Here is a 24,572-nt window from a genome sequence, read left to right on the forward strand (position 1 = left end):
GCTGGGGAATCGAACACAGGGCCTCGTGCTTACAAGGCAAGCACTCTGCCGACTGAGCTATCTCCCCAGCCCGATAATTAGTTCTTTAAAGCTCCTTAGGACAAATCATCATAGTTACCATCGATTTCAGTAGGGAAAATTATATATGTTCCGCAAGCCCCCAAATTATACCACTTATGCTGAACCAACACTGAATCCTGTTAATACGAATACCATTGCTTTACTAGTTAATATTAGTCACATGTGCAACTTAACAAGGCATTTTCCTGTAACCTGTCACTCTGTAACATGGCCACTGATACTCTTATTAGGACTCATGTCACTGCTGCCCCCAGAGGCTTAAGAGCCTTTCCCAAACAGCACAAATGAACGTGGTAATTTTTTTTTTTTTTTTTTTTTGCAGTACTGGGGATTGAACCCAGGGTCTTGTGCTTTTGGGGCAAGCACTCTACCAACTGAGCTATATCCCCAGCCCTTGAACGTGGTAATTTTGTGATTCAATTCTCAAGGCAGATGAAACCCTATAAGAACAGAAAAGATTAATAAAATCAAAGCACATAATTTCACCCAGGTCCAAAAAGCCGGAGTGGAATATTTGCCCTAAGTTAGCAGAGATCCCCTGCAAGGCCTGGAAAATACCTGATTGCAAAAATGACCTCAGTCATCTCATCTCTTTACCCTCAGTGGTGAAATCAAAATTGACTTCTAAAAATGCTTGGGAAAATATTCTAAACCAGAAGGAAAACACTTGTGGAATAAGAGTCCCAATCCCAAGAGGCGTAGCTCCCAATATAATTTCCCTGTAATGTTTGGATTTGTTATAAAATGTATCTATCACACAAAACAGATGGGATTTGGCAGCTCCTAAGAGACTGCATTGCAACTTTGCCACAAGTCCGTGCTTTGTCCTGTGGTAAATGAATATTCAAACCAGGGGACCTATAGAGCTTTGCTAAGAAAAATCCTAAAATCCTCTGGCCAGAAGGAACCCCACCAAATGTGTCCACCCATTCTTTTTCTCATGATCCAGACCCAGAGAAGGATGAAATAACAACCCCAACTCTGACAGAACCACCAACCACGACCCTCGAGCCTTCCATCAACCACACCTTGGGGAGCTGACGGTGACAGATGCCACTGCTGACTCCCTGAGCCTCTCCTGGACAGTCCCTGAAGGACAGTTTGACCACTTCCTGGTTCAGTACAAGAACGGGGATGGGCAGCCCAAGGTGGTGCGGGTGCCAGGACATGAGGATGAGGTCACCATCTCAGGACTGGAGCCAGACCACAAGTACAAGATGCACCTGTATGGCTTCCACAGTGGCCAGCGCACAGGCCCCATCTCTGCCATCGGGGTGACAAGTGAGTGGATGCTGGGAGCCACAAGGTGGGAGGTTGACTCTTAACTCTTGGGTAACAACTGAGCAGGGAACAGTGGCAGGGCTGGTCAGTAACCTCAGACCTGCTTGTGGCTGAGGCTGTGGCCCCTTTGTGCCTCCCTGGGGTTGACCTCTGTCTCCTTCTGGAAAGGGAAGGGCCACAGGGACCTGTGCTGTGCTGGGGGCTGCCCCCAGTTCCACACAGCTGACCTGGAGCTTGGGCATGCTTGTCAGCTGTCAGCTGAGCAGGGCCTCCCAGCCTCAAGGATGAACTTGGGCTTGTCTGAACTGAACTCAGTACCCCCAGTGGTGGCCATGGCTTCTCCCTCCTCCCCAAGACCTGAGCACATCTCCTAGAGAGGCTGCCTCACCCTCTCTGTCTCTTCTTCTCAGCTGCGGAGGAAGAGACCCCCAGCCCCACGGAGGTGGAGGAGACCCCCAGCCCCACAGAGCCCAGCACAGAAGCCCCTGAGGAGCCACTCCTGGGGGAGCTGACAGTGACAGGCTCCTCCCCTGACTCCCTGAGCTTCTCCTGGACTGTGCCCCAGGGCCACTTTGACTCCTTCACCATCCAGTACAAGGACAGGGATGGGCGGCCTCAGGTGGTGCGTGTTGGGGGAGAGGAGAGAGAGGCCACCGTGGGGGACCTGGAGCCTGGCCGCAAGTACAAGATGCACCTGTATGGGCTCCGCCAGGGCCGCCGTGTGGGTCCTGTGTCTACTCTGGGTGTGACTGGTGAGTAGGACCTGGAGACTTAGTGGTTATCTTTCTTTCCCTGTGGATATCTGGTTGATTGTTGTATTTTTTTTCACCAACCCCTGTGGATTGGGGCCTTGGCTACCCTTTCCCTCTCTTCGTGATCCCTGTCCATGTCCTGTGCCTATTGGTTTGACTTTTTCTCACTTTCAACCTTTTTCCCACTCTGTTGTGGGCTGTCTGTGATGGGCAGCCACTGGCTACCTCCAACAGTGAAATATGTCAGGCACAGGCCAAAATTCTGGATTTACCAGAATTTTCTTTTCTTCCATCTTAATTATGGGCTTCTTTGTTATAACTACATATATACACACGCACAAAAGAAATAACCTAACATCAAGCCACATTGGGATGACTGAATAACTTAGGGAATAACTTTAAAATGAGCTATTATACTGCCATTGAAAATGTTTTACATAAAACAATGACTTTATTATGTTCCATTGAAAACACTGAGCCCCATATTTTTGTAAAGATGCTAATCACAGCTATTTGAAAATAGCAGGCATGGCAAGAAGACTGGGAAGAAACACATCCCACGGGTGCATGATTGTTAGACAGAATGGAGTGTTCCAGCATGTTTTATTTTTCTGTTTATTCTTTTCTGCATTGTCAAATTTTCTTAAATGAGAAGCATCTCTTTTTTGTTTTCTCCAGGCATTTCTTTTATAATCAGAGAAAAGCAGAAAAATAACAACATCTTATTCTTACACTCCATCTGTCTTCTTTCCTGTCACTCTGGAAACTTACTTCATTTCTAATAACAAAGTTAAATTCACTAGTCCACAAGAAACTGAGGAACAGATCACAAGGTGAATTGAAATCCCACAGTGCATCTGGTTGCCTTTTCTGAGTCATTCTCAGCCGGATTCTGATGCCTGCCTCAGAGTATTTCTTAAGAGTCCCCCAGATGTGAAAGGCCCCACCCTCTGAGAGTCATCTTGTGGGGAGCAGGTGGCTGTCTTTTTGCCCCAGAGCTGTGGTTTGTGAGATGTACTCCTGTGTCCTGGCGATTATCCAAATGGAGAAATTCTTCTTACTCGGGCTCCCTGCCCATGGGGATAGGCCTTGTTCCTATGCATGTGTTCAGCAGATCATCTGTGTGTGGGGGGGCGCAAGGAGAACAGGGGAGTCATTGGAAGATGAACATCAGAAAAATTTGCACCCTGAGTCTAAGCTGTTAATTCTCATGCATCATTTAGTTTGTGTTTTCTTATCCCCTATCATGGCAAATCACAGCATCCCCTAGGAAGAGGGAGCAGTGTAAGGGGTCCATGTCCCCTGCCTTCCTGTCCATCTGATTTGCTCTCCATTCCCACCCACTTCTTGACTATTATTGTTCATAATACAGAATTTCTTTTTTATCTTTTTTCACTTATTTTTGGACCCAGGAGTGCTTTACCACTGCTGTACATCTCCAGATCTTTTTATTTTTTATTCTGAGACAGAGTCTTGCAAGTTGTTGAGGCCACCCTCCAACTTGAAATCCTCCATCTACAGCCTCCCTAGTTGCTGGAATTATAAGCATGCGTTACCATACCCAGCCAGCCAGAATTTCTTTTTAAGCCCACATTTTGTTGTTGTTGTTGTTGATAGACCTTTATTTTTTATTCATTTACTTATATGTGGAGCTGAGAATCGAACCCAGTGCCTCGCACATGCTAGGCAAGCGCTCTACCACTGAGTCACAACCCCAGCCCCAAGCCCACATTTTTATACTGAAAAGAATTAAAGCATTATGGAAAAATAGAAAAAAAAAACTTCTTAATACCACCTTTTGACCCAGTAACCACTGCAAATAACAATATGACCATTTGCCTAGCATGCACGAGTGCCTACAGACAAACTAAAAACAATGTGCATAACACACATTTCTTTTCTGCATTTTGCACACAGTATGTGTTTTGAAGTTGCAGTCAGAGTATTCATACAAATCTTGTCTCAATTTTTTGTACACAGTTACATTGTAATCATTTACCTGGCTGCTACACAACCTATATTAATCATCATTTTAATGGTTATTTGATGCTTTGTGGTGAAAGCTCTGTAACAAAATTAATCATCTTTTCCAGGTCATTTGGTTTCCTGACACATTTTGCTGCCATGAATAATCCCATTATGAATTCTTCCATGCTATAACTTTTTCCTGCTTTTAATAATTTTCTTAGGACAGATGCCCAGGAATGGGATTATTGGGTCAAAGGAAATGAGCACTCTTTTGGCTCCTGACACCCATGTCCCAGTTGCGTTCTGAAAGTTTGTAACCATGCACTCCTGCCAACAGACAGGACAGGCGTAGGGGCTGGCTCAGCCCTCTCCAACCATGAATGACTGGATGGCTAATACCAAAGGCTACCCGAGCCCCTGAGCCTTTGACTTGAGAAACATATCTCCTGGGTGTACTTCACTATCTGTGATGGCGCCAGGGAAGTAAGTCACCTTTAATACTGGTATACCTCAATCTCTTCTTTCAGCCCCACAGAAGGTTGTGGAGGAGACCCCCAGCCCCACGGAGGTGGAGGAGACCCCCAGCCCCACAGAACCCAGCACAGAAGCCCCTGAGGAGCCACTCCTGGGGGAGCTGACAGTGACAGGCTCCTCCCCTGACTCCCTGAGCCTCTCCTGGACTGTGCCCCAGGGCCACTTTGACTCCTTCACCATCCAGTACAAGGACCGGGATGGGCGGCCTCAGGTGGTGCGTGTTGGGGGAGAGGAGAGAGAGGCCACCGTGGGGGACCTGGAGCCTGGCCGCAAGTACAAGATGCACCTGTATGGGCTCCGCCAGGGCCACCGTGTGGGCCCCGTGTCCACTGTTGGCGTGACCGGTGAGTGAGTGTGGGTGGGGCAGGGCAGGGAAGAGCAGCCTAGAAGTCGTTCCCTCTCCACAGCTTCACAAAAACAAAATGTCCCAGCAGCAGTGCTGCTTGTGCATATCTGAATGCCTGTGCATCCGCAGATTTGTGTTCATCGGGTTGGGGCTGGAGCCTGATATTCTGCATTCCTATCAAAGTCCTTGTATTAGTATTAGAACTGGGTGCTGTGGTGCATGGTGCATACCTGTAATCCCAGCTATTCTGTTTTGGAGGCTGAGGCAGGAGGATCACAAGTTCCAGGGTAGCTTGGGCAAATTATCCAGACCCTATCTCAAGATAAAAAACAGAAAAGACTGGGAGATAGCTCAATGACAGAGCTCCCCTGGTATCCATCCCCATTACCAGAAGGAAAAAAAAAAAAACTTTTGTTAGCTTTTTGCTACTATAACAAATACTAGAGATAATCAAGTTACAAAGAGAAAAGATCATTTTGGATGTACTAGTCTACCATCAGTTGGCCCATTGTTTTTAGTTCTGTGGTGGGTCAGCAGATCATGGTGGGAGAGAACGGCCAGTGCAGAACCTCTTACCTCGTGGCCAGGAAGCAAAAAAGAGAAAGGAATGGCTGGGACACCAGTATCCACTTCAAGGGCACACCCAGTGACATGAGGACACTCCACAACCAGGGACCATCTCTTAAAGGTTCTACCATCTCCTAGTGTCACCATCCTGAGGATCAATCCTTTGATATGTGGGCACTTGGGAGCACTCAAGATCTAAACTATCGCAGTGCTCAATGCTGACACTATGGGTCCCAGGTCAGCCCTTGAGTAGCAAAGTTCCTCAAAACAAAGAGATAAGACCCTCTCTTGGAATTTTTGCTGAGAATTCTGCTTGCAGCCCTGATTCCTCTGAGAGGAATCTTGTGGAGATTTTTCTTGGGTCTCTAGTGAAGTGGACTATGGGCCATGAGGAAAGGGAATGTGAACCCAGGGTGTTTTCTTCATTGTACCCCTCAAAACTTCATGGTTCAGGTATCATCAGACTTATGGCTCCAGTAGATCAACAAAGCTGTGGGTGTCAGGATCCAAGTATTGAGGGGGTTGGATGAGACCTTGAGAATGGCGGATTGACAAATTCCTGAGTAATGGGGGAGTAGTGGGGAGACAGCCTGTGAACAAGGAAGTCCAGCAACGAAATGATCTTGTAATAGGGAAGCCTGGAGGATGGGCCAGGACCAGGCAGTGATTCCTAAGCCAACGTGTCCACAAGTAACCAGGAACAGCCAAGACCTGGTGTGAGCTTGGAGGCAGGGAGGACAGTAGGGAGGTTGTAATCCTGGTGAGAGGAGACAGTGCCTCCCCAGATCCCTGAAACTGGAGGACAGGGGAGTAAGGCAGCCAGGAGGAATTGGGAAAGAGACTGGGACACTCTGAGTCTGATGGAAGCTAGGAGAGGGACAGGTCCAGGGCACTCACCAGTTTCTGGCCTGGAGAGGGATGTTCTGAGGCTGTTTGGGAGCAAAGACCTGAGCCAGGTGGACAAGGAGGTGACCAGGAGACCCCAGTGGAGGGAGGCCCAAGGCAAAGTGGCCCAGTGGGCCCTTCTCAGAAGAGGCAGGTGCGAGAAGGAGAAGAAGTTATGTGGGTGTTGGTAGATGGTGGCAGGTGGTGGATGAGGGCTAGGAATGGGGATGTGGAAGGAGCAGGAAGGGACGTGTCCGTGGTGCTGTGGCCAGCTTCACTCAGCTCCTTGGTGCTTTACTTGTTGTAAGTGCTGCTTTGGCTGCCGAATCAAGGACAGAAGAGTTCTCACTCTCCCCGTGTGTGTGTGTGTGTGTGTGTCCTTCCTGCTGCAGAGGATGAAGCAGTGACCACGCAAGTGACACCCACCACCACCCCCGAGCCTGCTCTCAGGCCACGCCTTGGGGAGCTGACGGTGACAGATGCCACTGCTGACTCCCTGAGCCTCTCCTGGACAGTCCCTGAAGGACAGTTTGACCACTTCCTGGTCCAGTACAAGAACGGGGATGGGCAGCCCAAGGTGGTGAGGGTGCCAGGACATGAGGATGAGGTCACCATCTCAGGACTGGAGCCAGACCACAAGTACAAGATGCACCTGTATGGCTTCCACAGTGGCCAGCGCACAGGCCCCATCTCTGCCATCGGGGTGACAAGTGAGTGGATGCTGGGAGCCGCAAGGTGGGAGGTTGACTCTTAACTCTTGGGTAACAACTGAGCAGGGAACAGTGGCAGGGGCTGGTCAGTAACCTCAGACCTGTTTGTGGCTGAGGCTGTGGCCCCTTTGTGCCTCCCTGGGGTTGACCTCTGTTTCCTTCTGGAAAGGGAAGGGCCACAGGGACCTGTGCTGTGCTGGGGGCTGCCCCCAGTTCCACACAGCTGACCTGGAGCTTGGGCATGCTTGTCAGCTGTCAGCTGAGCAGGGCCTCCCAGCCCCAAGGATGAACTTGGGCTTGTCTGAACTGAACTCAGTACCCCCAGTGGTGGCCATGGCTTCTCCCATCTTCTCCCCAAGACCTGAGCACATCTCCTAGAGAGGCTGTCTCACCTTCTCTGTCTCTTCTTCTCAGCTGTGGAGGAAGAGACCCCCAACCCCACGGAGGTGGAGGAGACCCCCAGTCCCACAGAACCCAGCACAGAAGCCCCTGAGGAGCCACTCCTGGGGGAGCTGACAGTGACAGGCTCCTCCCCTGACTCCCTGAGCCTCTCCTGGACTGTGCCCCAGGGCCACTTTGACTCCTTCACCATCCAGTACAAGGACCGGGATGGGCGGCCTCAGGTGGTGCGTGTTGGGGGAGAGGAGAGAGAGGCCACCGTGGGGGACCTGGAGCCTGGCCGCAAGTACAAGATGCACCTGTATGGGCTCCGCCAGGGCCACCGTGTGGGCCCCGTGTCCACTGTTGGCGTGACCGGTGAGTGAGTGTGGGTGGGGCAGGGCAGGGAAGAGCAGCCTAGAAGTCGTTCCCTTCTCCACCAGCTTCACAAAAACAAAATGTCCCAGCAGCAGTGCTGCTTGTGCATATCTGAATGCCTGTGCATCTGCAGATTTGCGTTCATCGGGTTGGGGCTGGAGCCTGATATTTTGCATTCCTATCAAGGTCTGCTGGTACCTGGGTCAGCCCTTGAGTAGCAAAGTTCCTCACAACAGAGGAATGTGACCCTCCCTTGCAATTCATTGCTGAGAATTTTGCTTGCATCCCTGATTCCTCAGAGAAAGTCCATCTCTGAGGAGTTCCTGAGGGTCATGCAGAAAGAAGGAAGTTACTGGGGCACAGCATCTTCTCTGTGCACCTACAAGCTCATTGTGGAATACTAACAGATCTTTTACTCTGTTGACTGTTCATTCCACAATGAATTGCATGCCCTTATCTAGGCACTATGGACTTAGTTCACTCTGATGAATGAATGAATTTATGCTGCTTGTGGTGCAGGATGGAGGTCACTCAGTAAGTGGGTTAAGAAAGAAATTGATTAGGATCTGTGCTTGTGTTAGGTGACTTTTGGAAGAGTAGGAGGCAAAGTTTGGCTCTGAATTTGATGTTGTCAGGAAGAGGGCTTAACTTATCACTGGGAATCTTACCAAGTCTTATCTTGGAAGGTCTCTAGAGGCAGGCCAAAGCTGGGATTGGTAAAGGAGCAACCATCACTCAGATTAGCTGGATGGGTTGTTGGGTCATGTCTGTGGTTTGGAAAATGTTCAGGTTTGTCTTTGGGGAGACATGATTCCAGGCTGCCTCTGTTTTTGAACTATCTTGGTGAAAGATGGCCTTGTTTGATGTGGATGACCCATGAAACTGTCTGCTCAACTGGACCACACAAGACTGAGCTGTGCCAGGCCAGCTTTGAGCAAGCAAGTTCAGCTGGGAGAAGTGGGCAGCTCACATGTTAGAGCTGCTTTTCTCTCTCCCAGAATGAAATTGTGAAAGTGACACATATAAGTTCACATTTTTGCTGGACTCACATTCAGGTGACAGGCAGAAAACCAGCAAGTACAGCAAAGGGGGATGAACCTGAATCAGGCAGGGACTTCTAAGACAGCATGCCCACAGGGACAGCTAAGACCTGAAGCCCATCGGGCATTAGCCTGGCAATAGTTTTAGAAAGTGGGTGTCAGGTTAACGTCCCAACTGGCACAGAGACCAGGAGGCTAGAGAGAGCATGGCACACAAGAAGAAATGAGAGAAATTTGTACTTTGTCTTCTGAGGTGTAGGGATGGTCCTGAGATGTGGGTGGGGAGATAGGAGAAGCTCAGGAAGCCTGAGGTTGCCCAGTTCTGTGCTGAATGTTGGCATCTGATGTGCATGTCCAAAGCTCGGGCCATGTTAAGTATGGCAAGTGCAGGTGTGTCTGGAGTTGGGAAGGTCAGTAGGGAGGTAATAATCCTAGTGAGAAGAGAGAGTGGCCGTCCCAGGGCCCTGCTGCTAGAAGAACTTAGAAAAGAGGCTGGGACACTTTGAGTCTGATGGAAGCTGGGAGAGGGACAGGTCCAGGGCACTCACCAGTTTCTGGCCTGGAGAGGGATGTTCTGAGGCTGTTTGGGAGCAAAGACCTGAGCCAGGTGGACAAGGAGGTGACCAGGAGACCCCAGTGGAGGGAGGCCCAAGGCAAAGTGGCCCAGTGGGCCCTTCTCAGAAGAGAAGGAGAAGAAGTTATGTGGGTGTTGGTAGATGGTGGCAGGTGGTGGATGAGGGCTAGGAATGGGGATGTGGAAGGAGCAGGAAGGGACGTGTCCGTGGTGCTGTGGCCAGCTTCACTCAGCTCCTTGGTGCTTTACTTGTGTAAGTGCTGCTTTGGCTGCCGAATCAAGGACAGAAGAGTTCTCACTCTCCCGTGTGTGTGTGTGTGTGTGTGTCCTTCCTGCTGCAGAGGATGAAGCAGTGACCACGCAAGTGACACCCACCACCACCCCCGAGCCTGCTCTCAGGCCACGCCTTGGGGAGCTGACGGTGACAGATGCCACTGCTGACTCCCTGAGCCTCTCCTGGACAGTCCCTGAAGGACAGTTTGACCACTTCCTGGTCCAGTACAAGAACGGGGATGGGCAGCCCAAGGTGGTGAGGGTGCCAGGACATGAGGATGAGGTCACCATCTCAGGACTGGAGCCAGACCACAAGTACAAGATGCACCTGTATGGCTTCCACAGTGGCCAGCGCACAGGCCCCATCTCTGCCATCGGGGTGACAAGTGAGTGGATGCTGGGAGCCACAAGGTGGGACCCAGTGGGAGGGTGATATTCTTGGGGTGATATCTGAGCAGGGAACAGTTGACGTAGGTAGGGAAGGGCCACAGGGACCTGTGCTGTGCTGGGGGCTGCCCCCAGTTCCACACAGCTGACCTGGAGCTTGGGCATGCTTGTCAGCTGTCAGCTGAGCAGGGCCTCCCAGCCCCAAGGATGAACTTGGGCTTGTCTGAACTGAACTCAGTACCCCAGTGGTGGCCATGGCTTCTCCCATCTTCTCCCCAAGACCTGAGCACATCTCCTAGAGAGGCTGCCTCACCCTCTCTGTCTCTTCTTCTCAGCTGCGGAGGAAGAGACCCCCAGCCCACGGAGGTGGAGGAGACCCCCAGCCCCACAGAACCCAGCACAGAAGCCCCTGAGGAGCCACTCCTGGGGGAGCTGACAGTGACAGGCTCCTCCCCTGACTCCCTGAGCCTCTCCTGGACTGTGCCCCAGGGCCACTTTGACTCCTTCACCATCCAGTACAAGGACAGGGATGGGCGGCCTCAGGTGGTGCGTGTTGGGGGAGAGGAGAGAGAGGCCACCGTGGGGGACCTGGAGCCTGGGCCGCAAAGTACAAGATGCACCTGTATGGGCTCCACCAGGGCCACCGTGTGGGCCCTGCATCTACTGTTGGGGTGACCTGTAAGTAAGGGGCAGACCCTTCCCTCTGGAATCCCCTCTGCTTTTTCTTGTTCCCTGTGGGTATCAACACCTTATCACTGGACCTCTTGGTTTCCATTTTCTTAAATGTTACTAATGATGCTGCTTGTTCTTGAGTATTATTTATCACTCATTTGTAGTGAGAAGGACATGTATTCCATGCCCGGTCCATTGTGGCTTTCCTCCTCCCACTGTTATCCAGAACATCTAAGTCACTCAATTCCTCATTAGTTGCACCTCAGGTTCCCTGACTGGATAATTTAGTGACTCGGCTGCATAGATTTGAATCTGCCTCCAACTGTAATGACTGTGATTTTGCAAGCATTTCTTAACCCCTGTGGCCTCAGATCCTGCAGCACAGGTGTGATGATTTAATTAGCACCTTTGTTGGGAGTTAGGTGCACTACTGGGTGTCAGCTGCTTACAGCAAAGCCTGGGACACAGAGAGTGCTTAGAAGAGGTAATGGGAAAGATCCCTCTCCTTTGAGCAGTTCCTGCCTCTACCCTTCAGCCCTCCTCTGCTCTCTTTCAGCCTCCCTGCCCACCCAGACTCCCGTGGAGCCCCACCTGGGGGAACTGGTTGTGGCAGCTGTGACCTTAGACAGTGTGCACCTCTCATGGACCGTGGCCCAGGGCCCCTTTGACTCCTTCCTGATCCAGTACAAGGATGCACAGGGACAGCTCCAGGCAGTGCCCTTGAGCAGAGACCTCCGTGAGGTCACCGTCTCAGGTCTGGACCCAGCCCGCAAGTACAAGTTCTTGCTCTTTGGACTCCAGGATGGAAAGCGCCATGGCCCAGTCTCTGTGGATACCAAGACCCGTGAGTGGAAGACAGAGTCCACCCATGTCCCTGGAGCTCCTGGCCAGCTCCGCCCCCTTGTGGTGACTGTTGGGATTTTATATTTCTGTGCCCCACATTCAAGTCCTTAGGACCTCAGGACCCATTTATTTACCAGGTTTACTGAAATCCAGACCCTAAGTTTCCCTTTTCTCTCCACTCCCATCCTTATCCCTACCCTCCCTACATGCCATTCCAGGAGACCCTTGGTTTCTCTACTGGCCTTTTTTTTTTTTTTTTTTTGCGGTGCTTTTAGCTCTAGTCCTGGCCCATCCCCCTGCCCCCACATGCCCCAGGACCACAGAGGGCAGCACACAGGACCACAGAGGGTAGCACACACACAACACACCCAGCAGTCTCTTTGATTCCACCTCTGTGGCCATCACTCTCCATGCAGCTCCCTCTCTTTTCCAGTCCCAGACAGGAAACCCTTTCCCCGCCTGGGAGAGCTGACAGTGACAGACGTGACCCCTGACTCCATGGGCCTCTCATGGACAGTCCCTGAGGGCGAATTTGACTCCTTTGTGGTCCAGTACAAGGACAGGGATGGGCAGCCCCAGGTGATTCCCGTGGCAGCAGACCAGCGTAAGGTCACTGTTCCAAGCCTGGAGCCAAATAGGAAATACAAGTTTCTGCTGTACGGCCTGGCAGGCAGGAAGCGGCTGGGCCCCATCTCTGCTGATGGCACCACTGGTAAGCCCCTGACCTGCCTCCTGTGCTTCCCAAAGCTGCCTCTTATCTGAGCACCCAGCATGGCCTTCCTGGGAAATGTGTTCTCTCTTCAGCCTGGGCATAGCAGCCATAACACCAAACTAAGTCCCTACTGTGTGCTAGACACAATTGTGAGCATTTCATGTGCACTATTTCCTTCATTCACTGACTGCTGCTGATGGATTAAGAACTAGGCTTTGAGAAGACCTGTGTCCAGAATTAAAACCCCAGCCAGACTACCAACTGGGTGGCATGGACCTTGGCTTCCTCACCTGCATGATGGTGATGAATAATCCCCCACAGGCACTCAGTTTGCCCATCCTTCTCCTTCCATCCCAATCCTGAGGCAAGAAGTGGAAAGTAAGGGAGGGCTTGGCTGCAAAAAGACTGGAAAAATCTAGTATCCTTGAGCTCATGACTCAGCCCCCTGAGAAAGGGGTGGAGTGGGTCATTGACCCTTACCCATTCCCAGGACCATGAGTCACCCTGGCCGGCCAGCCAGTCAGGGCCTGGGGCCCCAGACTCCATTATTTATTTATTTATTTGAGGTACTGGGGATTGAACTCAGTGGCATTCAACCACAGAGCCACATCCCCAGCTCTATTTGCATTTTATTTAGAGACAGGGTCTCATTGAGTCACTTAGAGCCTCACTGTTGCTGAGGCTGGCTTTGAACTCATGAACCTCCTGCCTCATCTTCCTGAGCCACTGAGATTACAGGCCTGCACCACCTCGCCCAGCCAGACTCTATTATTCTTTACCCCTAAACTCTCACCTAGGGACTGCATATAGGTTCCTCTTACCTCTATCTGTCAACAGCCATCTCCATGTGGGCAAGTCTCCTCTGCTCCGTTCTTTGTTCTCCAGCTCTGCCCCACCCCAGCTGCCCTAGTCCAATAGGGTTAGTTTGGGGTTGGGGAAGCATCCAGGCTGATGGCCATGACAGGGAGTAATGCTGGGCAATGATAGAATTTATGAGGTGGCTGGCTGCCCAGCCCAGCTCTCCCATGTTTGGGTATTTATCCAACAACCCAGATACCCTCTGGGAGTCTCTCAGCTTCTGACCACAGCCCTGCTCATAGGGCTAGAGGTCAGAGGAAATTAAGGTCCTCTCTGCACCCCCAACCACCCTTCCTCTGGTGAGATGATCTTTTTATGTTTACTGTCCCCTTGACCACAGCAGGAAGAGAACAGAGATGGGGAGAGGGGTGGGCAGTGGCCTCCAGAGGGGACAGGGCTGCTGTCCCTCATCTGCAGAGCAGTACTGTCTGACCTCAGGGGCTATCCCATGGATCACTTGGGGACCCTTCAAAGACCCATTATGCCTCCCAGAAGTTGCCAGGACTGGGGTCAGACAGCTCTTGACTAGGATTCTCGCATATGCTCGCTCACAGCTCCACTGGAAAAGACAACGGCAGCCCCACCCACTCCTGGGGAGCTAGCAGTGACTGAGGATACCTCTGACTCCCTGCACTTGTCATGGACTGGGGCCCAGGGCCCCTTTGACTCCTTCCTAGTCCAGTACAGGGCCACAATGGGCAGACCCAGGCAGTGCCTGTGGCCGCCAGACCAGCTTAAAGTCCCATAGAGGGCCTGAGCCTGGCAGAAATACAAATTTCTGCTCTATGGGCTGGCTGGAGGAAAGCGCCTGGGCCCAGTCTCCGTCCTGGGAATGACAGGTGAGGCTGTGAGGCTGTCTTACTTGGCACTAGAAGTAGCTTGCTTGCCCCTTTGTGCAAAAGATTGACAGGAGTGGACAGGTGGGAGAGAGGGACCCTTGGCCAGGGCCCAAGGGAAAGGAAGAGTTTGCCACTAAGTCAGGTTACCATTGATTACGGAGTTGGACAAAATTGGAGCCAGGACAGGTGAGAAGAAAAGGCCCTGGTGGTGGTTCCCTTACCTCCTGACCCCATTTTTTGCTCCATCATGTGGCTGCTCCCTACTACCATGTTGGGGTATCTATTACCTCCAGACTGGGGCAAACTTCCCTGCCATGGATGAGGTAGGATCAGTTCCTCAAATGGAAAATCACTGGAAAACACAACAGATGAGGTACACAGAAGTCAGTGGATGTGGCTGCATTTGTGGAACAGGTTCCTCTTCCAGAGATCCCTGACACATCCACCTCAGATCTACCAGGATAGAGGCAGCTGGTGTCTGGCCCATCACATTCACCAGCCTGTTCCACCTTCAGCTGTTCTCAGAAAGAATACCATGTGCCCCAAGCCCCAAGACCCATGAATGCCAGGCAGTCAGTACAGAGTGAAGCCTGTGCAGACATTTAAAGGAGGGGCTGCCTGGATTGAGTAGGAAAGGGGAAAACAAGTACTTGATCCAGACCAGTAAAGGATACCAGGAAAGCAAATGAGGTCACAGCAGCTTTCCAATCAGGGACCAAGCCTCTGCGGTGGCAGGAAACAATTCCAAAGCAGGAATATGTCAGATTGAAGAGATGGAAAGTCCTAGAAGAACTTAGCCCCTCTCTTCTCTCTACCTGACAGCCTCGCCAGAATCTATAAAGTCCCCACCCCAGCCTTGGGCCAGCAAGATGGAAAAAGCAGGGCCCCATGGCACCTCCACTTAACTTCTACTCTGGCCTCCCCCACACAGCCCCAGAAGAGGACACACCAGCCCCTGAGCCCTCTGAAGCACCGCATCTAGGGGTGCTGACTGTGACCGAGGCAACCCCAGACTCACTACGCCTGTCGTGGAGTGTGGCCCAGGGCCCCTTTGACTCCTTCGTGGTCCAGTATCTGGATACAGATGGGCAGCCCCAGGCTCTGCTTGTGGATGGTGATCGGAACAAGGTCCTCATCTCAGGCCTGGAGCCCAACACCTCCTACCAGTTCTCCCTCTATGGCCTCTATGAAGGGACGCGTCGGGGGCCCATCTCCACAGAGGGCACCACAGGTGGGGCCAGGCCTGGGCTGAGCTGGGTAAGGGAGCCCCCCAGAAATGGGGATCACTTGAGGGCTCGAGGTGGTGCCCAGGAGAAGGCAGGACTAGTGGACTCTGGGCAGCCCTTGTCTCTGCTCCCACCTGCAGCCACTGTGGATCCTTCCTGTGGCTGCAAGTCCTTTACCAGCTCTACTGTTGACAGGGAAATATGGCCAGGGCAGGATAGCAGAAGGCCACCAGGCTGGTGTGTATCTGTCACCAAAACTTTCTCTCCCATCCATTCCTCCCAGGGCCAGCTCCTGCTGGTCTGACCCCAGGAGACCCAGGACCCCGCCTGTCCCATCTGTCAGTGACTGATGTGACCACCAGTTCACTTCGCCTCAACTGGGAGGCCCCACTTGGAGCCTTTGATTCCTTCCTACTCCGCTTTGGGGTACCATCACCAAGCACCCTGGAGCCACATCCACGTCCTCTGCTGCAACGAGAGTTGATGGTGCCAGGGACGAGGCGCTCAGCGGTGCTCCGAGACCTGCGCCCTGGGACTCTGTACAGCCTTACTCTATATGGGCTGCGAGGGCCTCACAAGGCAGACAGCATCCAAGGCACCGCCCGGACCCTCAGCCCAAGTAAGGCCCCATGTTGGGCACTCACTAAAGTGGGCCTTAGTACTTTACAGAGTAGGATCTGGTACCTCAGCCAGAGAAGGACTGGGGAGTGGGTAGGGAGCTTGGAGGAATCTAGAGAGCGATTCCATTCCTAAGGAAAGGTGTGGTGGTCGCTTCTGAAGGAGGGGGCTCAGGAGAAAGGGCAGGACCCTCTCTGCCCCTGCCCTCATCATAGTTCCCACTTCCATTCTCAGTTCTGGAGAGTCCACGTGATCTCCTATTCAGTGAAATTGGAGAGACCTCAGCCAAGGTCAGCTGGGTGCCACCACCATCCAGGGTGGACAGCTTCAAAGTTTCCTACCAGCTGGCGGATGGAGGTAACGCCTTTTTGCCCATGTCCTCATCTGCTCTCTCATCTCTCCTGCCCCTGCACTCTGTCCACACCCAGTTGCCTTCTAGTTCCCTGGGTAACCTCCCAGCCCCCATGTTTTCAGGGGAGCCAGAGAGTGTGCAGGTGGATGGCCGGGCCCAGACCCAGAAACTTCAGGGGCTGATCCCAGGTGCTCGCTACGAGGTGACTGTGGTCTCTGTGCGCGGCTTTGAGGAGAGTGAGCCTCTCACAGGCTTCCTCACCACGGGTGAGAGGGACTGGGCCAGGGCAGCAGGTGGGGGAAGAGAAAATGAGGGTGTGGGTGGGAGCTTGGAATGAACCCAATGGGAAGGGAGGAGAGGCACTGGAGCTCCACTGTGGACGAGCGAGTGGCCAGTGGAGTCTGGGAAGAGCGGAGGCTTAGGAGTAGGGAGAGCGGTGGGGACCACTCTGAGCCCCTCCCCTCTCCCAGTTCCTGATGGCCCCACTGAGCTGCGTGCACTGAACTTGACTGAGGGATCCACTCTGCTGCACTGGAAGCCCCCCCAGAACCCTGTGGACACATACAACGTCCAGGTCACAGCCCCAGGGGGTGAGCAGGGCTGAGAACTCCCTCTGCATGGAATTGTTCAGGGTGAGGGCAGCAGGGTGCAGCATGGAGTGGCAGGAGCTGACACCTACCCCCATTCCAGCCCCATCTCTGCAGGACTCCGCCCCGGGCAGTGCTGTGGATTACCCGCTGCGTGACCTGGTACTCCACACCAACTACACTGCCACTGTGCGCGGCCTCCGGGGACCCAACTTCACCTCCCCAGCCAGCATCACCTTCACCACAGGTATAGCCAGGGTGTGTGGAGTGGGTAAGGAAGAGGTGCAGGGGAACCAGGTGGGCCTCATCCCCATTATCTCTTCCCACCTTCCCCCCCCAGGGTTGAAGGCCCCCCTGGACTTGGAAACCAAGGAAGTGACTCCCCGAACAGCACTGCTTACTTGGACTGAGCCCCAAGTCCTGCCCACAGGCTACCTGCTCAGCTTTGACACCCCTGGTGGACAGACTCAGGTGCCCACACCTCTGCCCTATTGGCTACCTCCCCTCCCTGGGTTGATGCTGGCTCTGGCTCCCCCAGGAGGTCTCCTCCTCGCCTGACCTGTGTCTTGTCTGTCCCACAGGAGATCCTGCTCCCAGCAGGTGTCACCTCTCACCGGCTCCTCGGCCTCTTCCCCTCTACCCACTACAGTGCCCGGCTCCAGGCCGTGTGGGACAAAAGCCTCACACCACCAGTGTCCACCTCTTTCACCACTGGTACCCAGTGCTAGGGCCCGAGCTGGGGTGGGCTACAGGGTCTAAGGTTTGGAAAATGGACAGGCTTCTCACCCTCTTCTCCTCAGGTGGACTGCGGATCCCCTTCCCCAGGGACTGTGGGGAGGAGATGCAGAACGGGCCCAGCACCTCGAGGACCACCACCATCTTCCTCAATGGCAATCGCGAGCGGCCCCTGAATGTGTTTTGTGACATGGAGACTGATGGGGGCGGCTGGCTGGTGGGTGGCAGCAAGAGCCCAGGGATCTGTGTAGGGCAGAGGTTGTTGCCCCTGAAGCCAGAGGCTGATGCTGTTCCCATCTGCCCCCTAGGTGTTCCAGCGCCGCATGGATGGACAGACAGACTTCTGGAGGGACTGGGAGGATTATGCTCATGGCTTTGGGAACATCTCCAGGGAGTTCTGGCTGGGTCAGTACCTCAGGGATTGGGGAACTAGGGAGGGAATGAAGTCCCTGTGGACCCCAGGAGTCTGATGAAGCACCCACCCCTACCCCCAGGCAATGAGGCCCTGCACAGCCTGACACAGGCCGGGGACTACTCCATGCGTGTGGACCTGCGGGCTGGGGATGAGGCTGTGTTTGCCCAGTATGACTCCTTCCGAGTAGGATCGGCTGCTGAGAACTACCGCCTCCACCTGGAGGGCTACCATGGCACCGCAGGTAAGAATGGGCCCAGGACTGGGAAAGGGAGTGGGAAGAAAGGACCTCACCACTCCTTCCTGTGCCCTGCCCAGGAGACTCCATGAGCTACCACAGCGGCAGTGTCTTTTCCGCCCGTGATCGAGACCCCAACAATTTGCTCATCTCCTGTGCTGTCTCCTACCGTGGGGCATGGTGGTACAGGAACTGCCACTATGCCAACCTCAATGGGCTCTACGGGAGCACGGTGGACCACCAGGTGAGAGGTTGGGGAGGCAGCAGGGCTGCAGTGACTGGGGCTTGGTCGCTTGGGTGATGCCCAGGATGTGACAGAGTTGCTCATGCCTCAGGGCCCCATCTGTGAAATGGGATAATAATGTCAGCCTTGCTGTGTTATCCCAGGAAGATGATTTATTGGGTGAAAAATGTCAACTCAGGATTAAACGTCAGTCCTGTGAAGCCGAGGGTTGCAGTGGGAGCAGGGGGGTGGGTGGGGTGTGGGGGAGAGTGGATAGATCTCTGATAATCACTTCCTAAAGGGGCAGGATAGGGACAGATGAGATGTCCAGATTTGACTCTTGACAAACTTTCCCAGGGAGTGAGCTGGTACCACTGGAAGGGCTTCGAGTTCTCCGTGCCCTTTACGGAAATGAAGCTCAGACCAAGAAGCTATCGGTCCCCCGTAGGGGGAGGCTGAGCTGCTGCCCACCTCTCTCACACCCCAGTATGACTGCCGAGCACTGAGGGGTCACACCCAGAGAAGAGCCAGGGATGCCTCCACCTCCCAGCCACCAGAGGAAGTCTTCTCTGCCTGTGATCTCACAGCATCATGTTTACAGGGGGGAGGGGGAGGGGTTTCTATGGGAGCAATAAAGGAGAAACTGAGGCACCTGGCTGGCACTGATCCTGCCCCATCACTGGCACTGGTCATGCCCCGGGACCCCCAGGACCCGGGGCTGCAGGCGGACCTGAAAAGGCTGCATCCAGAGGTTCAGGCTACTGCAGGTCAGGGGCTGCAGAGAGGGCAGGGTGCCCTCAGGCAGCAGTGTGAAGGCCTGGAGCAGGTGGGCCAGCACCACGAAGAGCTCCATGCGTGCCAGCGGTTCCCCCAGGCACACACGTGCCCCACAGCCAAAGGATGTCACTTTGGGATTCTTGCCAGGCTTCAGGAAGCGGTCTGTGAGCCGAGCGGTGGATGGGGTAGGGAGGTTTTTAGCAGCTATGGGCTTGTCCACCTCCTCCTCCACCTCCATCTCCTCCTTCACCTCCATGCCTGGAACCCAGCCCCCACATACCAGGCCAGAACTCCTCTGGTCGCTCCCAGACCATCTCGTCAAGGTTGGCACCTTGGAGGTTAGGGATGACGACTGTATCCTCAGGGATGTCGTAGCCAAAGATGCTGGGGGAAGTTGGAGTTAGAGGCCAACCAGGACCCTGCTCAGGCCTTCCTCACTCATCCCTCACCCTTGGGACTCACCTGCTGGCCCGGGTGGTGCGGTGCGGCAAGGCCAAGGGCACCACAGGCCGAAGGCGCAACACCTCTGCAATGGTGGCATTGAGCAAGGGCAGCCGCATTCGGTCCTTGTATAGGATCTGGGAGCTTGAGGCCCCAGGCCCCAGTTGGAGGTCCAACTCCTTCTGCAGTCGCTGCTGAATCTGTGAGGCAAGGGTAAACCTGGAGTCCAGGGGCCAAGCTCTGCTGCCCACTCACAACTGCCTGGCCTCCAGCCACTCCCTCCAGATACCCAGCTGAGCCATTATGTCCCTTTCAATGAATGTAGCCCCCGCCAGGGTGCAGCACTAAGAGCAGAGTGAGCTGGGTTCTTCTGACCCAGGTTGGGCTTCCAGGAAGGAAGCCTTCTGCCTGCCTCCCAGGGCACACCTCAGGGTGGTGAAGCAAGAAAGCCACAGCCCAGGAGAGGGAGGCCGCCATGGTTTCACTGCCACCAATGACAAGGTCCACCACGGCCATGTGCACGTGCCCTTCAAGGAGTTGTCCAGAGTCACTGTCCTCTCTTGGCCTCCCCAGCTCTTGGAGCATGTAGTCTATCATGTCTTTCCACCGGCCTGTCACCAAACTCTCCTAAAGAAGGTGGGAGAGTGGCTGAGTGCCCAGCTTGGGGAGGGCGGTGTCGGGGCAGCAGACCCAGAGTTGGGCCCAACAGTAACACTGGGGCAGTAGCATCACTGGCTTGGGCCAAGGGGAGCCTCATCCATGTGTCACTCTCACCTTGTGCTGCTTCAGCTGCTGCTCTACAATGTTGTCCCTTTTTTCTATGATCTTCTTCAGCTTCCAGAGCATTGGGTTGGGGAAGAACTGGGCGAGGGCAGAAGGAGAAGCAAGAGTAAGCTAGGAAGGAGGCCTATTCCTCGAGTCCCCACCAAGGGGTGTCTGGACTCCACCTCTGCACCTTGAGGAAGGGAAACAAGTCCACAATTTGGATGGACCAGTGGCTCCAGGCTTTCATCACATCCCTAACACAATTGTGAATGGCATATACCAGGGTGTCATCCTGCCAGGAAAGAAGGAATGCTTTCAGTTCAGGACCAGGGAAGGGTCAGGGAAGGAGTGAGGGGTAGGACGGAGGGGAGGAGAGGGCAACCTTGACCTTTTTTCCAAAGATGAGGCAGCAGATGATGTTACAGGCGAAGAAAGAAAATTCCTTTTGGATGGCCACGGGGCCACTGGCCTGGGCTCTCAGGTGCTGTGGAAGAAGAGCAGGAGCTACTCTGGCAGGCAGGGTGCAAAGGGGCACTGTGGGTGAGGGGAACCTGACCCATGGGAAGGGCTGGGCTGCAGGAGCTCAGCTTCACCTCACAGAACTCCTGGGTCAGTTGCTTCGTCAGGGGCTCCATGGATTCACGGATGCCCAGTAGCAGGGCTGAGCGGACAAGTTTCTTGTGGGCCTTCCAGAGGAGGGAGTAGTCCCCTAGTGACAGGTCTGGATAGTGCTGAGACACCACCTTGTCTGCAGGCGGGATCACAGGGATGGACAGTGGGAACTGACCACAGAAGCCAAGGACCTGAACGCCTGCCTCCCCAGTCCCTTCCTCTCCCCAGGAATGCCCCAGCCCTTACAGGATGGTACCCGGGGTCTACCAGCGAAGTCAGCCCACTTTCTGACCATGGCCTCCTCAATGGCCCTGTTGGAGTTCAGCACCACAACATCTGAGGGAAGCCCAAGCAGGTGTCAGGGAGGGCAGGACCCCACCTAGCCTCCCACATGGGCCAAGGAGGGAGTGAGTTCTCACCCTGCAGCCCTAAGCGGAATCTGTAGACGGGCCCGAGTTTCCGAGTGAGACTGAGCAGATAGATGGGGAGGTTGGGTCGCAGGAAGTGCAGGAAGCCTGGGGCATGAGGAGGGAGGTGGAAGCCCCTGAGCTTCCTCTGGCCCCACAGCAGGCGACTGCCAGCCAATAGCGTCAGTAGCAACAACAGCCCAAGGAACAGCATGGCTGGAGACCCATGCAAGGCCCAATCACAACCACTTATAATGCTCGAGCCCCACCTTGCTGCTTGGGTCATTTTGGTGGCCTCCCAACCCCCACCTTCAGGACCCCTCCCACTGTCCTACCCACAGAGTGGCACATTCCCAGAATGGTGACACTCTTATTGACCTTGGAGAGTTCTCATTTCAAAGGGCATACCATCTATCAAGAAGATAGGAAGGGAAACAAAACCCTGACCTTTTTCAGCCAGAATCAGCTTTCCAACTTCATGTCAGCCATGCAGGTTAATGTTTCCATCCCCAGCCTGGGGCCTCACCCTCCAAACCCCATCTTGGACAATTTTACTGGTATAAATTTGTCTCCAAGAGAAAATAACAGTCCCTGCCTAATGTGTCCCTCTAGGATTGCCTGAAGGACAAAATGACATGAAAGTAGGGTTTTCTTTGTTTTTACTTTTAGATAGAGTAGCCATATGGCCTAGTTTGCCTGGGGCATTCTAATATATACCTGTAGTCCCTGTGCAATTATTAATAGAGCCCCTCTTTGAGGGGTCATCATTTGGAGCATGTAACAGATGATGTTCTGTGTGCTTTCCCTGTAGAATGCAACTCTTCAGTCTTACTATACATAGAACACTAGTGTTGTCCCCATTTTATAGATAAGGAACCTGAGATAAGAGGTTGAGTGGCTTCCCCAAAAGCACAACCAGAAAGTGGTAGAGGCAGGATTCAGACTGGTGATCAGGCTGTAGAATCTGTACCTTTATTAGCTAGTGGCATCTCTAGTCACAAGGAAAATCCACACACTTGAACTCATGTGATAAAAATAAGAATTGTTGGGCTGGGGTATAACTCAGTTGGTAGAGTGTTTACCTCACAAGCACAGGACCCTGTGTTTAATCCCTAACAATGAAAAAAAAAAAAAGAATTGTCATAAAAATACAGAGGTATTTCACAGAACCCAAGAACAGGAAAGCAAGGAAGGGGAACTCTGGTCTTGAAGACCAGGGATAGGAGGCAGAAAAAATCCTTTTGGTGGGAGTTTTCTCTTCTGTCACTCCTCCAAATCCAATTCCAGATATGATGACCTGCTTCCAGGCAGGCAGAGAGGGGCTGCTGTTGGTGCCAGGGTCCATAGGTTACAGGATCAGACCAAGAAGAGTGTGGATTCCCAGCACTACTGAGAATTAATCCCAAAGTCCAGGAGTAACTTGCACAATAACCTAAGCTGACTCAGGGGCTACTCCTCTTCTGGAGTTGTAGCCTTGAAGGATGGATTTCCACTGGACCAAGTAACTATCAGGCACTACTTTTGTGGGTGAGGAGGCATTTGGAGGCTTAGAAAAGAGACTACCTGGGAGGTAAGAGCTTAGGCTTCCCCCTGACTCCTCATCCCTGGCTCTGTAGATAGGTCCTGGGGCCTAGGGTGTCCCACCCCCCTAGGTTTACCCAGAGCATAGACTGTGCTGCTAGAGAGCCCAGGTTGAAATTCCAGCTGTGCCACCTAATAGCTTAACCCTCCCTGCTGCTTAGGGTCCTACTGAAAGAGGTTCAGGCTCGGCCTGAATTTATGCCTTGCCCTGAAGGGAGAGGAGAGGGGTAGGACTTTTGGAGTTGGCAGTGACAGCTGCCATGCTCTTCATGGTCGACCTCCTGGGCCCAGGCCATGTCTTGTCACAGCTGCAGCTACTAGCAAATGAGTTTATGCTACCACCACACAGAATGGCTCGGGGAGAGATGAAATGGCAATAAGGGAGTCACATAAGCAGAATCTCAGGAAGCTCTGAAGTGCAAAGAAGGTCAGAACTGCTTGACGTTGCATGGAAGAAGAAGGGGCTCAGTTTGAAAAGACTGATGTGGAAAACTGACTGCTTACCTCACCATCTCTATCTCCTCCACCCCACCTCCAAATCCAAATTCCAAATATGATGAATGACATGCACTCCTTCTCAACCTTCAAAACAAAACTTAGATGTCACCTCCTCCAGGAAAACTTCCCTGCCCATCTCCTTTACTGGATTAGATGCCCCATGGGACCACGCTGCTCCCTGACATCACACTTTTTACAGAGGATGTGGAGTGCTCATTCTCATTTCTGCTTCCTCCAACATTGACTAGGCACAGGCTGCCTACTGGCAGGTGCTCCAGCACAGGAGGAACAGAGTGGCTGTATTTCTGGTATCTAACACAGGGCATGGTATGGAGTGAGAGTTCTGTGAATTTTTGTTGAATGATTGAATGGTGGGCTGCTGAACTGTCTCAACTGACATCAAAACTCATCTCGGTAAATTTCCATGGGCGGACTTCTAAGGTCACCCCTGAAGGTCCCAAGGGTACCACCAAAGTAGGGGAAAGCTAGGCAAGCAGGGGGGAGTGGGTTGGCCCCAGTAGAATAAGTGTTTCCTTCAGATTATTAACAAACACACCACAGTCAGCCTTTGGGCTTGTTTAAAATCAGTGCCCAGATGAAGACATCATCAGAGGATTGCACAACTTTGGGGAAGATACCTAATGCCATTGATAATAGGATCAAGGGTCAACAGGCTTTCAACAGACCAGGGCTCAGAAGTACCAAATGCACAAGGTCAGAGTAGGGTCATGGGACTAGACACAGCTCATCTGGCACAACTGGTGATGTGTCAGCTGAGCACAAATCCTGCCCAAGGACAAGGGGACTGGTGACATTGGGCGATAGAACTCCTTGGGAACATACTGAAGAAAAGTCTCAGGGTGGACTCTAGTCCTTGAGGAAGAGGTTGTTGGGTCACAGTTCTGTTTGGGGTGGTCCCAGGATGTACTAAGGCCTGAGTCATCAGGGTGGGTTCAGACAGAGGTGGCCAGTCCAAGGGTTCCAGGCTCTGAGAGCCTGTATAATCTTGGACTCAAGATTAT

The 24,572-nt window shown here is 53.1% G+C and overlaps 2 protein-coding genes across 4 annotated transcripts in view; one reads left to right on the forward strand and one right to left on the reverse strand.

Annotated features, from left to right (window-relative positions):
- Window positions 1–19,118, forward strand: part of Tnxb (tenascin XB) — a 57,518-nt gene extending 38,400 nt beyond the window's left edge. Inside the window, 25 exon segments of the mRNA XM_047557697.1 lie at window positions 1,031–1,099; window positions 1,102–1,362; window positions 1,773–2,114; window positions 4,610–4,960; window positions 6,807–7,124; window positions 7,539–7,880; window positions 9,836–10,146; window positions 10,512–10,754; window positions 10,757–10,832; window positions 11,383–11,670; window positions 12,103–12,381; window positions 13,794–14,078; window positions 15,010–15,309; window positions 15,588–15,923; window positions 16,157–16,279; window positions 16,397–16,540; window positions 16,745–16,864; window positions 16,965–17,108; window positions 17,202–17,332; window positions 17,443–17,575; window positions 17,662–17,813; window positions 17,905–18,001; window positions 18,091–18,252; window positions 18,327–18,490; window positions 18,827–19,118. Coding sequence (XP_047413653.1) covers window positions 1,031–1,099; window positions 1,102–1,362; window positions 1,773–2,114; window positions 4,610–4,960; window positions 6,807–7,124; window positions 7,539–7,880; window positions 9,836–10,146; window positions 10,512–10,754; window positions 10,757–10,832; window positions 11,383–11,670; window positions 12,103–12,381; window positions 13,794–14,078; window positions 15,010–15,309; window positions 15,588–15,923; window positions 16,157–16,279; window positions 16,397–16,540; window positions 16,745–16,864; window positions 16,965–17,108; window positions 17,202–17,332; window positions 17,443–17,575; window positions 17,662–17,813; window positions 17,905–18,001; window positions 18,091–18,252; window positions 18,327–18,490; window positions 18,827–18,928 — 5,273 coding nt within the window. The 3' untranslated portion in view covers window positions 18,929–19,118.
- Window positions 18,639–21,685, reverse strand: LOC124988309 (steroid 21-hydroxylase). 3 transcript variants are annotated; one of them, XM_047557694.1, is made up of 10 exons: window positions 21,484–21,685; window positions 21,311–21,400; window positions 21,046–21,200; window positions 20,841–20,936; window positions 20,643–20,744; window positions 20,462–20,548; window positions 20,114–20,314; window positions 19,709–19,887; window positions 19,527–19,630; window positions 18,639–19,408 (listed from the first exon to the last, which is right to left on the reverse strand). In XM_047557694.1, exons 1-10 carry the CDS (start codon window positions 21,683–21,685, stop codon window positions 19,146–19,148), a joined length of 1,479 nt encoding a protein of 492 aa, XP_047413650.1. In that variant the 3' UTR covers window positions 18,639–19,145. The 3 variants fall into 3 exon arrangements, with proteins under 3 accessions (XP_047413650.1, XP_047413651.1, XP_047413652.1); XM_047557695.1 differs by having other exon boundaries at window positions 20,835–20,936; XM_047557696.1 differs by lacking the exon at window positions 20,114–20,314.
- Window positions 21,686–24,572: the final 2,887 nt, after the last annotated feature.

The sequence above is a fragment of the Sciurus carolinensis genome, chromosome 7 (assembly GCF_902686445.1).
Source record: "Sciurus carolinensis chromosome 7, mSciCar1.2, whole genome shotgun sequence".
NCBI classification, from domain to species: Eukaryota; Metazoa; Chordata; class Mammalia; order Rodentia; family Sciuridae; genus Sciurus; species Sciurus carolinensis.

What these genes read in the sequence shown, in the direction of transcription:
- LOC124988309 (XM_047557695.1), bottom strand. Translation starts at nt 21,685, where the DNA reads ATGCTGTTCCTTGGGCTGTTGTTGCTACTGACGCTATTGGCTGGCAGT. An exon ending in ATTCCGCTTAGGGCTGCAGG is followed by an intron (nt 21,401 to 21,483) that starts GTGAGAACTCAC and finishes GGCTTCCCTCAG; the next exon opens with ATGTTGTGGTGCTGAACTCC. An exon ending in TAGACCCCGGGTACCATCCT is followed by an intron (nt 21,201 to 21,310) that starts GTAAGGGCTGGG and finishes TCCCGCCTGCAG; the next exon opens with ACAAGGTGGTGTCTCAGCAC.